The sequence below is a fragment of the Pongo pygmaeus genome, chromosome 20 (genome assembly GCF_028885625.2).
Source record: "Pongo pygmaeus isolate AG05252 chromosome 20, NHGRI_mPonPyg2-v2.0_pri, whole genome shotgun sequence".
NCBI classification, from domain to species: Eukaryota; Metazoa; Chordata; class Mammalia; order Primates; family Hominidae; genus Pongo; species Pongo pygmaeus.
The window spans coordinates 3863880-3876380 of record NC_072393.2 but is presented as its reverse complement, the minus strand read 5'-3'; the positions used below and the strand labels follow the sequence as shown (position 1 = coordinate 3876380).

At 56.6% G+C, this 12501-nt stretch overlaps 1 protein-coding gene and 1 non-coding gene across 2 annotated transcripts; both read left to right on the top strand.

The window, feature by feature from the left end:
- The first annotated feature begins 1552 nt into the window (after window positions 1-1552).
- Window positions 1553-11275, top strand: EEF2 (eukaryotic translation elongation factor 2). The gene is made up of 15 exons (XM_054465997.2): window positions 1553-1940; window positions 2968-3182; window positions 4031-4212; window positions 4303-4514; window positions 4900-5078; window positions 5282-5387; window positions 5896-6009; window positions 6365-6503; window positions 6634-6829; window positions 7278-7536; window positions 7909-8016; window positions 9158-9511; window positions 9719-9901; window positions 9982-10114; window positions 10580-11275. Exons 1-15 carry the CDS (start codon window positions 1938-1940, stop codon window positions 10771-10773), a joined length of 2577 nt encoding a protein of 858 aa, XP_054321972.1. The 5' UTR covers window positions 1553-1937; the 3' UTR covers window positions 10774-11275.
- LOC129021295 (small nucleolar RNA SNORD37) lies at window positions 4749-4814 on the top strand. The gene has a single exon (XR_008496019.1). It is a non-coding gene; the product is annotated as a small nucleolar RNA SNORD37 (small nucleolar RNA).
- Window positions 11276-12501: the final 1226 nt, after the last annotated feature.

The following is a 12501-nucleotide window of genomic DNA, read 5'->3' as shown; positions in this document are numbered from 1 at the left end:
TCTCGAACTCCTGACCTCAGGTGATTTGCCTGCCTCGGCCTCCCAAAGTGCTGGGATTACAGGCGTGATCCACCGCACCCAGCCTAACCCCTCTTTAATTTTTAATTTTTTTTTTTAATTTTTTTGAGACGGAATCTCGCTCTGTCGCCAGGCTGGAGTGCAGTGGCGCGATCTCGGCTAACTGCAACCTCCGCTTCTCGCCTAACCACTCTTTTAATGAAAACCTTTCCATTACATTTCTGAAATGCTCCCACTTTGCAAGGAAAAAACGGCTGCGAAACGCCCAATAGGAAACGCAACACGTAGTAGGTGCTCAGTGCATTTAAAGATTTTGAAGAATTTTATTATTAATAATGCGAAACCGAATACCCCTCTGCTAAAAACTCATGCCCCAAGTGGCGCATGCGCTTGACTTGTAACTTAACATTAAACGCCTCACAGGCACAGGTGTAGGTGGTTAGGGACCCCGGGCGCTCACATCTGCTCCCTGCCACGCCCTCTGCCTTTCAGAGCCTCAATCCGTTCAGAAGATACTTTTCAGTTTTCCATTGGGTTAAATGGTGATAGCAAGAGCAATCATCCGTTAAATGAAACCCAAGGTTGAGACAGCGCTTTGTAAAGCAAAGTGCCCGAAGCATTCGTGAGGGGGAGGAGTGTACAGGTTTATTTTAGAGTCCAGGCTGGAATTTGCATTGCTTTTTGTGGATCCACACCTCCCCCTCTCCCAGCCCAGGAAAAGCACTGCAGTGGCTCTCCTGTTGCACAAAGTGAGTTTAAGGAAAGATGTACCGCAGGGGGTTCATTTGCACTGTGAGAACATCATTCATGCAAGAAATGCTGAGTACCTACTATGTGCTAAACAGCGGGTTGGGCTCTTCATAAGGGATAGAGTTACTCAATTGAATGCCAATTCATGAGATATGAAATACATTCAACTGTTTCTTAGGGTCAGATTAGGACACAAATGCTAAACAGTCTTCCTGCGCCTCCCCCTGGAAAAGAAAGGAAATAGAAATGAAATTGTGCCAGTAAACCGCTTAGCCGGGTGCCTGGGACATGGCAAACCAGTCCTGAAATAAATGTTTCATTAATAGCAATCTTAGCTAATTAAAATACATAGCGTTTATTGGGCGTTGGGTATCAGGCACGGTCCTAATTCTTTTAGATGTCTTTAGTTCGTTTTACTCTCCCCCAAACAATAGGGTGGTATTGATCACCTCCGAGCAGCTGAAATTGAGGCACAGAGAAATCCTAGTAGCTGGTAGAAGAACACGCAGTGTGGTCAAGCTAGAAAGGTGTTTGGTCCACTGCTATATCTACAAAACCCCTAACAATTCGTGGTGCATAGATGCTCAGTATGCATTTGTGGGATCAGTGATTCCGATGCCTGCTTCTTATAAAGCTTTTTATTTTGAAATAATTACATGTAAGGAGTTGCAAAAACAGTATAGTGGTCGCGAGTGTCCTTTTTCCCTCGGCTTCTCCCAGGGGTATCATCTTACGTAACAATGCCCAAACAGGGAAATCGACTTGGGTATAATCCACAGACTCTATTCACCTTGTAAATTGGTTTTAATAGAAGTACTGGACAATTTGAGAGCTAATATCGTTGCTATGGTTCTTGTTCTCAGCTAAAACGGCGCTCTTTACTTTGTGCACCTGAACTTTGCACACCGAGGGCGACCACCGCCTCCGAGATGCCCAGCTTAACCCGCGCCGGCGCCGAATGCGTTAACAGGGGGACACGCCACCGTGCGCTTGCGCGGCGTCCCTTCGCCCCGCCTCCGCAGCGCAGTCACATGACCCGCCCAACCGGCGTCCGCCTATAAAAGGCTGAGTGTTGACGTCAGCGTTCTCTTCCGCCGTCGTCGCCGCCATCGTCGGCGCGACTCGCTTATTTCGGTTCTACCTGGGAGAATCCACTGCCATCCGCCACCATGGTGAGTAACCCTGCCTCGCTGGTGCCCCGGAACGGCGGCGGGGCTTCCGCGGGGCCGACGCTGGCTAGCCTGGGACGCTGGGGTTCCCCGTGCCAGGAGGAGACGTAGCGGTGGCGGGGCCGGAGGAGCCGGGGCTGGGGAAGCGGCCGCCGCCATGTCTGTGCGCCGCGCTGTTCACCGAGCCCCTTCTCCGCTTCCGAGGGCGCCGTAACCTTACCCAGACCTGGTTGGAGCTGGGGTGTTAGCGGGGATGGGGGTGGGGTATGATGATGTGGCAGGCGTAGTAATGGCGGGCACCGCGGTGGAAGCGGGGAGACAGGGAGGCGCCTTATGTAATCTGCGGGCCGCTAGTTGAAGATCGATTTTCTGCCGGGGTCTAGGGGCGGCAGGGAAATGGCAGAACGAGCAAAGCGACACCTGAAAGACTCCCCTTTTCCTTCCAAATACCTTCTCCTGATGCTGTTAACCGTCGACCCTAGGCACTTGTCCTTCCTGTGACTCCCAAATGTACAAAGACTCTTCTTGAGACACGAGGTGTAGGCTTGTGGCGGTTAGGGCCGTTCCGGCTCCCCATTATTTCCTGGGGTGGGTGGCCTTGTCTGATCCCCTTTGCCGAGGGGTGACCTTGCATTTTATGATGAAGCTTCTTGCTCGGGGAAGTTTGAGTGGCCCGGTGACAACGTGGAGGGGGCTTTAGGAGAGGGTTCATCCCTTACGTGTTTGGCCCCAAATGAGACTTTAGTGTTTGTACCTGGTATCAAGGAAATCTGTTGCCACTCAGTCTTATTCTTTAGCATTTTCATTTCTGGGTTGTCAATCTTGAATGACACCTATTAACAGTGGTTCCTTGGAGATTGCGGGGTGGCTCTTAAAGGGTGTTAGGCTGGCAAGATTGGGTGGGCTTGGGGCACCCCAGCACCAACCCCCTCCTGGCCTTGGGCATGCTGGTTTGTTTGGACTGAACGCTCCCTGCCAAGCTGTGTTCCTGGAAATCGCGAACTGGTCTGAGCCTCCCTGTCTTGCCCAGGTGAACTTCACGGTAGACCAGATCCGCGCCATCATGGACAAGAAGGCCAACATCCGCAACATGTCTGTCATCGCCCACGTGGACCATGGCAAGTCCACGCTGACAGACTCCCTGGTGTGCAAGGCGGGCATCATCGCCTCGGCCCGGGCCGGGGAGACACGCTTCACTGATACCCGGAAGGACGAGCAGGAGCGTTGTATCACCATCAAGTCAACGTGAGCTCCCCGTGCCCTCTGTACCCAGGCAGGGAGGTGCTGGCCTGGCAGCTGGAGGCTATTGGGCCAGGGTGGGCGGGGAGAGACTTGGCAACGTCTCTTTCTCCTGGTTTCTTAATTCTCGGGAGAATGAGTGAGGTTCAGTCTAGCGAGACAGGATGGAGAGGCACAGGGATTGGGGGTACTGCGAGCTGGAAGGTTTTCTTGAGGAGGGGGCTTCACTCAGTGATTCTCCCTCCCTGGGGAACTTATTCCCACTCCTACAATATCTGGAGTGGTTCCATTGTCACACCTGGGAGGGGAGGGTGTTCCTAGTGCTCGGGATGCTGGGAAGCTGCTGTGTTGCACTGGATGGCGTTCATTCCATGTCAGTTTCTGGCCCCCTGATGTGAGCAGGGTGAGTGCAGAGCACAGTGACCCAAACTACTTTTTGTTCTGGATTGGTACCATGGTGAGGGACTCTGGCTAAAGCTCTTCATTTCCACTGGAGCAGGGGCAGAAGTGAGGAGGGAAGGGTTGGAGTCTTCTGGAGGCTTTTGCTGTCCTGCTGGGTATTTTAGTTGCTACTTTGAGTCAGGTGTGATGAATCTTGGGGTCAAGTCGGTGGGGCAGGATGTCTGGTCAGAAGAGCTCTGAGGAGCTGGCTATGGGGCTGGTACCAGGAGTTCCCCGTTGTGGGGGTGGCATGTCCCGGACAGGGGCAAAGGACAAGGGTGGGTTGGCTCTTGTGGGAGCCTCTCCAGGGATGAGTCATAGAGGGAGGAGCAGCTTGGCTTCTGACAGCATCCCAGCCTCCCTGGGCCAGGTGTGTGGCTCCTGTTCCTCTGACGGGTCCCTCCCTCCATCAGTGCCATCTCCCTCTTCTACGAGCTCTCAGAGAATGACTTGAACTTCATCAAGCAGAGCAAGGACGGCGCCGGCTTCCTCATCAACCTCATCGACTCCCCAGGGCACGTTGACTTCTCGTCGGAGGTGACCGCTGCCCTCCGAGTCACCGATGGCGCGTTGGTGGTGGTGGACTGTGTGTCAGGTAGGCAGTGGGTCCCCTGAGGCAGGGCCTGGAAGCCGGGGCCATCCTTGCTTGAGGATGACAGCGCCGCCCTGTCCCCTGCATCCCCAGGCGTGTGTGTGCAGACGGAGACAGTGCTGCGGCAGGCCATTGCCGAGCGCATCAAGCCTGTGCTGATGATGAACAAGATGGACCGCGCCCTGCTGGAGCTGCAGCTGGAGCCCGAGGAGCTCTACCAGACTTTCCAGCGCATCGTGGAGAACGTGAACGTCATCATCTCCACCTACGGCGAGGGCGAGAGTGGCCCCATGGGCAACATCATGGTACGGCCCTCCCTGGCTGGGTGGTGGGCTCGCTGCAGCGGGATCCGCAGGAGCCGGTGGGGAGCGGAGTTGAGCTGAGGGAACTGGAGGTGTGTTTTTGCCAGGAATGTTGGGGTGACAGAGAAGGGCGCTGGAATGTTCTCATCCGACTTGATCCAGCCCTTGATCTTTGGGCAGCTGGAAGAGATGAGCTCAGGGAAGGGTGCCGTGGGTGGCGGAGGGGCTGGCCCCCCTGTTCGTGATGACTGATCATTTCTTCACTTTGACCTGATGTCTACTGAAGAAATCCAGTGTCTGAGGCCCATGCTCGAGGTGCCCAGCCCGTAGCTTCAGGCTCTGCGCAGGGGCCCTCCTCACGGCTGCTTCTCGTTTCTCACACTTCCAGATTGATCCTGTCCTCGGTACCGTGGGCTTCGGGTCTGGCCTCCACGGGTGGGCCTTCACCCTGAAGCAGTTTGCGGAGATGTACGTGGCCAAGTTTGCCGCCAAGGGGGAGGGCCAGTTGGGGCCTGCCGAGCGGGCCAAGAAAGTAGAGGACATGATGAAGAAGCTGTGGGGTGACAGGTGAGCCCCCGGGATGTGGTCGGGGATTCCTGACACGTGGGGGGAGTGGCAGCGACGCAGGGGCGTGGTGCGCTATTCACAGCATGGCTCAAGCCCACCAGTCACCCTGTAGAGTCTTGCCCAAGCATGTCCACTTGGCGACCACTGCCCCCAGTCATCCCCTGGAGGCCCTGACTTGATTTGGCTTGGCCTCTCCCTGCCAGGTACTTTGACCCAGCCAACGGCAAGTTCAGCAAGTCAGCCACCAGCCCTGAAGGGAAGAAGCTGCCACGCACCTTCTGCCAGCTGATCCTGGACCCCATCTTCAAGGTGAATGAGGGCTGCGCCAGGCACCCTGCCGATGCGACTATTGGCCCTTGGCCCTGCGGGCTCCAGTCGGTAGCCTGTCAGCTGACTGGGCCCATCTCCCTGTGTGGGGCAGGTGCGAGATGGGAGGAGGCACAGTTCCTAACTGAGGTGGAGTCAGGGCTCTTCTCTTAAGATCTGGACTGTACAGCCAGAGCCTTGGGATCTCTCCTGCATGGAGGGGGTTGGATAACTTGTGGCTTTGGTGACAGGTGGCAGCTCAGTGCTTGTAAGTCAGAACTTGTGTCCTTGTCTGTGAGTCAGAGTGGGCTTTTTCCTCTGCTCCACCACGAGGTTTCCTCCAGCTCCCGATCCGCTCAGCTGGCTGGGCCCTTGGTAGACAGGTCAGGCCTGCTCCCGTTCCCGCGCTGCGTCCCCCTGCGCTGACCTGAGTCTCCCAAGCAGGAAGCGGTGCCAGGCTTCCTCCTGCTGTTCCCAAATGGGCTTTCCTGTTTCTTGGTGGGGAATGTAGGTGTTTGATGCGATCATGAATTTCAAGAAAGAGGAGACAGCAAAACTGATAGAGAAACTGGACATCAAACTGGACAGCGAGGACAAGGACAAAGAAGGCAAACCCCTGCTGAAGGTGCGGCCTGGGCCCAGCCCTCGGGGTGGAGGGAACACAGGCTGCCGCTTCTGGATGCTCTGACAGCCCAGGTCTGGGGGCTGAAGTCCTCAGCTGGGCAGGGACAGCTGCTGCCCCTTTCGCTGTAGACTCTGGGTGCTGCTGGAGACACATCCCAGCAGCCAGCCCCATCCGGGACAGGTGTGGGCGAGGGCCTTGGCAGGAGTGTGCACGGCCTTTGCCGCCTTCCAGAAGGGGCCGTGCTTTGGAGAACGTTACTCCTGACTTTGGCTTCCTTGGCTTCAAGAGAGGAAGCGTGTACGGGGCCATTCTGGGCTCCCCCAGGTGTCTCATGCGCTACTCTCTGCCCCCGCAGGCTGTGATGCGCCGCTGGCTGCCCGCTGGAGACGCCTTGTTGCAGATGATCACCATCCACCTGCCCTCCCCTGTGACGGCCCAGAAGTACCGCTGCGAGCTCCTGTACGAGGGGCCCCCGGACGACGAGGCTGCCATGGGTACGTGGTCCCGGTGGCCGGGCCCTGAGTTGCAGCCGGAGGACTTCTGTTGCCCAAGGTTGCGGGTCGCAGGATTCCGGAAGGCTGAGCTGCACTGGAATAAAGCTTGCGGGTTTTCTCTGTCCCTCAGGCATTAAAAGCTGTGACCCCAAAGGCCCCCTTATGATGTATATTTCCAAAATGGTGCCAACCTCCGACAAAGGTCGGTTCTACGCCTTTGGACGGGTCTTCTCGGGGCTGGTCTCCACTGGCCTGAAGGTCAGGATCATGGGGCCTAACTATACCCCTGGGAAGAAGGAGGATCTCTACCTGAAGCCAATCCAGAGGTGAGCAGCTGGGTGATGGCCAGGTCCCTCGGCACTGCTGCGGGCCCTGCCCTGCTCCAAGTCTTGGGCTCCTCAGTTGGGAGCTAGAAGTAAGGAGTATAGAAGGAATGTAGGGTGACACTTGTGCCAGCCACAGTTTTTGTCCTTAGCCTAATGAGGACATTCCTGGAGAAGCTCCAAGCCCCAGGGCACAGCAGACCCCCTGCTCGTCTGTGTCCCTGGGCACAGGTGGGTGGTGGCCGTCAACCCATACCCAGGTAGAGGGCAGTGATTCCGAAGAGGATGTTTCCTGGCAGCCCCCACACGGCAGTCAGGGCCTTGCGGAAGCCACCAGTCTGCCCTGGGACCAGGCAGGAGGGCCACCAACTCTGGGAGGGACCTGCCCTGGCCCTCCAGTATCCAGCACAACCATCCCTGCGGGCCTGCTGCCGCCTTTTGCTTCTTCCAGAACAATCTTGATGATGGGCCGCTACGTGGAGCCCATCGAGGATGTGCCTTGTGGGAACATTGTGGGCCTGGTGGGCGTGGACCAGTTCCTGGTGAAGACGGGTACCATCACCACCTTCGAGCACGCGCACAACATGCGGGTGATGAAGTTCAGCGTCAGTCCTGTTGTCAGAGTGGCCGTGGAGGCCAAGAACCCGGCCGACCTCCCCAAGCTGGTGGAGGGGCTGAAGCGGCTGGCCAAGTCCGACCCCATGGTGCAGGTGGGCACAGAGTGCACCTGCTGGGAGCAGACACCCTGAGGGGAGACGGCTTGTGGCCTGAGTTGTGGCTGTGTGGGTTGCTGTGGTTGTCGGATTGGGGTGACTGGGTCATGAAAGGAGGGGTTCTTGGCTGTGGCTATAAATGGAGACTCCCGCCCAGACAGCCACCACCCTCTCCTAGGCTGCTCTGCGCGTTTTCACTGTAGCTTGTGGGTCTTAACGTTTCTTCAGGAGTTTGTGCTGGTCCCAGTTGCCCGGCACCTTCCCTGAAATTTTGACGTGGCGGGATCCCTAGCTAAAGGGAAGCTGGGAGCCTGGTCCTGCCTGTTCCAAGCCCCCTGCCCCTTTGGTGCTGACCCGCGTCCCTTTCAGTGCATCATCGAGGAGTCAGGAGAGCACATCATTGCGGGCGCCGGCGAGCTGCACCTGGAGATCTGCCTGAAGGACCTGGAGGAGGACCATGCCTGCATCCCCATCAAGGTGAGGCGCCAGTGACCAGCCATCCCCATGCCCCACCCCGGACACCCGCCTTCTGCTTTAAAGCTGAGCTGGGCTGGGCTCTGCAGGCGCCTACACTTGATCTCGGCCTTGGTCTCAGCTTCTTAGGTTTCTCAAGTTTCTTCTTTACAGTCTTCCACAGGCATGCGGGGCTGTTTTTTGAGGTAGTCTCGCTGTGTCACCCAGGCTGGAGTGCAGTGGCGTGATTTCGGCTCGCTAGAACCTTCACCTCTCGGGTTCAAGCGATTCTCCTGCCTCACTCAGCTTCCTGAGTAACTGGGACTACAGGCGCGTGCTACCACGCCCGGCTAATTTTTTTTTTTTGTATTTTTTGTAGAGACGGGGTTTCACTGTGTTAGGATTGTCTCGATCTCCTGACCTTGTGATCCCCCCGCCTCAGCCTGCCAAAGTGCTGGGATTACAGGTGTGAGCCACCGTACCTGGCCCAGGGCTATTTTTTTTTTTTTTTTTTCCTTGAGTCTCGCTCTGTCGCTCAGGCTGGAGTGCAGTGGCGCGATCTCGGCTCACTTGCAAGCTCTACCTCCCAGGTTCACGCCATTCTTCTGCCTCAGCCTCCCAAGTAGCTGGGATTTCAGGCACCCGCCACCATGCCTGGCTAATTTTTTCGTATTTTTAGTAGAGACGGGGTTTCACCGCATTAGCCAGGATGGTCTTGATCTCCTCACCTCGTGATCCTCTGGCCTTGGCCTCCCAAAGTGCTGGGATTACAGGCGTGAGCCACCACACTCGGCCTCAGGGGCTGTTTTTGAGTTGACTCGGAGACAGCTCATCCTGCTGTCTTCTGTCTGCAAACACACAAATGCTCTGGAGGGGTTGGGGCAGGCCTGCTCCAGACCTTGTTTCTTTCCGGTTAATGCTTAAAATTCCACAAGCGCATGGTTTCTGCGCCGGAGAGCTCAGTGGATCCCCTGCTCCTTGTCCTTGCCTGGAGTGAGATGTGCTTGGAGGTGCAACACTGACTCCACTTCATTCTGATTGACGTGGCTCTGCCAGGCTGTATTAGGTCCGCCTTGCTAGGAAAAGCTTTTAAGGATGCCTCTGCGTTTATGTAAGGTCACTTCTTTCTCCAGGCAAGTGTGGGACTTTAATCTTCTTTCTGCAGAAATCTGACCCGGTCGTCTCGTACCGCGAGACGGTCAGTGAAGAGTCGAACGTGCTCTGCCTCTCCAAGTCCCCCAACAAGCACAACCGGCTGTACATGAAGGCGCGGCCCTTCCCCGACGGCCTGGCCGAGGACATCGATAAAGGTGAGGTGTCCGCCCGCCAGGAGCTCAAGCAGCGGGCGCGCTACCTGGCCGAGAAGTACGAGTGGGACGTGGCTGAGGCCCGCAAGATCTGGTGCTTTGGGCCCGACGGCACCGGCCCCAACATCCTCACCGACATCACCAAGGGTGTGCAATACCTCAACGAGATCAAGGACAGTGTGGTGGCCGGCTTCCAGTGGGCCACCAAGGAGGTGAGGCACGGCTCAGCACATGCAGACCACACCATTTCCAGGCTCTAGAGGGACCTCATGGTCCCGCCTCCTGAGACAGAGACCCTAATGGGGCCAAGGCGGGCAAGGCCCCAGGTCCCCCTGGTGGAGACCTGCAGGACTTAGCAGGTGGAGGGCAAGCAGCCGAGGTGCATCCGGCCCTTGACGGTGGCTCTCCCCCTCCCCCAGGGCGCACTGTGTGAGGAGAACATGCGGGGTGTGCGCTTCGATGTCCACGATGTGACCCTGCACGCCGACGCCATCCACCGCGGGGGTGGCCAGATCATCCCCACAGCGCGGCGCTGCCTCTATGCCAGTGTGCTGACCGCCCAGCCGCGCCTCATGGAGCCCATTTACCTTGTGGAGATCCAGGTGAGGTCCGCCTGCCCACCGCTAACCCTGCCACTGTCCTGCCCAGTGGCCACTGACAGTTTTTCTTTCCCTTCTGGCAGTGTCCAGAGCAAGTGGTCGGTGGCATCTACGGGGTTTTGAACAGGAAGCGGGGCCACGTGTTCGAGGAGTCCCAGGTGGCCGGCACCCCCATGTTTGTTGTCAAGGCCTATCTGCCCGTCAACGAGTCCTTTGGTGAGTGCCTGCCCGGCGTGGCCTGCAGAGCCTGGCAGGCTAGTTTGGGGGACAGAAGCCCAGTTAGGCTTAGCAGGGTGTTAAAGGAGGCGTCCTGATGGGAGCAGGTGATGGACTTAACAGGTGGCCCAGCTTCTGACAGCTTGTGGACCCCCAAATCACTGAATTCCCAGGGGAGGGGCTGTCCTATCCCCAGCGTGAGAAGGGCTCTGGGCCTGGAGCTCTGAAGGCCTAGGCCCTGGGCCAGTAGAGCAGCCGAGCTGTAGCACAGGGTTGTCCCGAACGAGCAGGGGCGTGAGGCCCATGAGCGGCCTGGTAGGCCCTTGGTGAAGTGCTGGGCACCAGGCCAAGTCTGGGCTGCAGGGTGACTGAGGCTTGAGGAGCTAGTTTGAGCTCCTGACAGGACTTTCATTCCGCCCCGCCACCTTCTTGATGGCCCAGTGAGCCTCTCGCTTCCCTTTGCAGGCTTCACCGCTGACCTGAGGTCCAACACGGGCGGCCAGGCCTTCCCCCAGTGTGTGTTCGACCACTGGCAGATCCTGCCTGGGGACCCCTTTGACAACAGCAGCCGCCCCAGCCAGGTGGTGGCGGAGACCCGCAAGCGCAAGGGCCTGAAGGAAGGCATCCCGGCCCTGGACAACTTCCTGGACAAATTGTAGGCGGCCCTTTCTGCAGCGCCTGCCGCCCCGGGGACTCGCAGCACCCACAGCACCACGTCCTCGCATTCTCAGACGACACCTGGAGACTGTCCCGACACAGCGACGCTCCCCTGAGAGGTTTCTGGGGCCCGCTGCGTGCCATCACTCAACCTTAACACTTGATGCCGTTTCTTTCGATATTTATTTCCAGAGTCTAGAGGCAGCAGACACGCCCTCTTAGCAGGGACTTACTGGGCCGGTCGGGAGGGGGAGGCGGGATGGGACGCCCAACACTTTTTCCATTTCTTCAGAGGGAAATTCAGATGTCCATACAAATTTTAACAAACGCATTAAGAGGTTTATTTGGGTATATGGCCTGTAGTGGCTTTTGCCCCAGAAAGGAGAAAGGAACATGCGGGTAGATGATTTCTAGCAGGCAGGAAGTCCTGTGCGGTGTCACCATGAGCACCTCCAGCTGTACTAGTGCCATTGGAATAATAAATTTGATAAGGTGGTGACTCCATTCTGCGTTTTTCACGGTGTCTTCGCAGGGGACCCAGTACTGGGCTCCCCGGAGCATAGAAGGGGACTCGGGCCCTAGTTAGGTGCGGACTGGGGCTGCCCCAGTGTTTGGTGGAACGTTCTGGAATGGTGGGAATGCCCTACCCGTGTCATTCAGAGAAGCAGCTGCCAGCTGCGTGGGTCTACTGAGCATTTGAAGTAGGATCAGTATGGCAAGGAATTACGAGATGTCACTTTGAACGCATTTGGATGCCCCTGTGGAGCGAGGGGCTCCGGATTGAACTTTGCAGGTTTCAGCAACCTTCCGAATTGCTGACGAGCTCACAAGCTCTACCGCCATCAGGATTTTCTGTGGTCACCCCAGTCCTGACTAGTTTGCTAGAAACCCATTTGCTTGCTGTTAAACTTTTTTTTTTTTTTTTTTTGAGATGGAGTCTCTATTTGCTAGGCTGGAGTGGAATGGCACCATCTCTGCTCACTGCAGCCTCCACCTCCCGGGTCCAAGCAGTTCTCCTGCCTCAGGCTCCTGGGTAGCTGAGATTACATGCATGTGCTACCACGCCCAGCTAATTTTTATATTTTTAGTAGAGACGAGGTTTCACCATGTTGGCCTGGATGATCTTACTATAGCCTCCACCTCTGGGTTCAAGTGCTCAAGCAATTTTTGTTTTTCAGCCTCCTGAGTAGCTGGAATTACAGGCGCCTATCACCACGTCTGTCTAATTTTTGTATATTTAAGTGAGATGGGGTTTCACCATGTTGGCCAGGCTGGTCTCAAGCTCTTGACCGCAAGAGATCAGCCCGCCTCAGCCTCCCAAAGTGCTGGGGTTACAGGTGTGAGCCACCATACCGGGTCCTATTCTTTTTTAGTACTGCAAACGTTAAGATGGTGTGTGGAAGCTGAATTTTTATTTGAGACAGAGCCTTTGCTCTGTTACCCAGGCTGGAGTGCAATGGCTCAATCTTGGCTCACTGCAAGCTCCGCCTCCCAGGTTCACACCATTCTCTTGCCTCAGCCTCCCAAGTAGCTGGGACTACAGGCACCCACCACCACGCCTGGCTAATTTTTTGTATTTATTAGTAGAGACGGGGTTTCACCGTGTTAGCCAGGATGGTCTCGATCTCCTGACCTCGTGATCCGCCCACCGCAGCCTCCCAAAGTGTTGGAATTACAGGCGTTAGCTACCACGCCCTGCCACTTTTTTTTTTCGAGACGGAGTCTCCCTC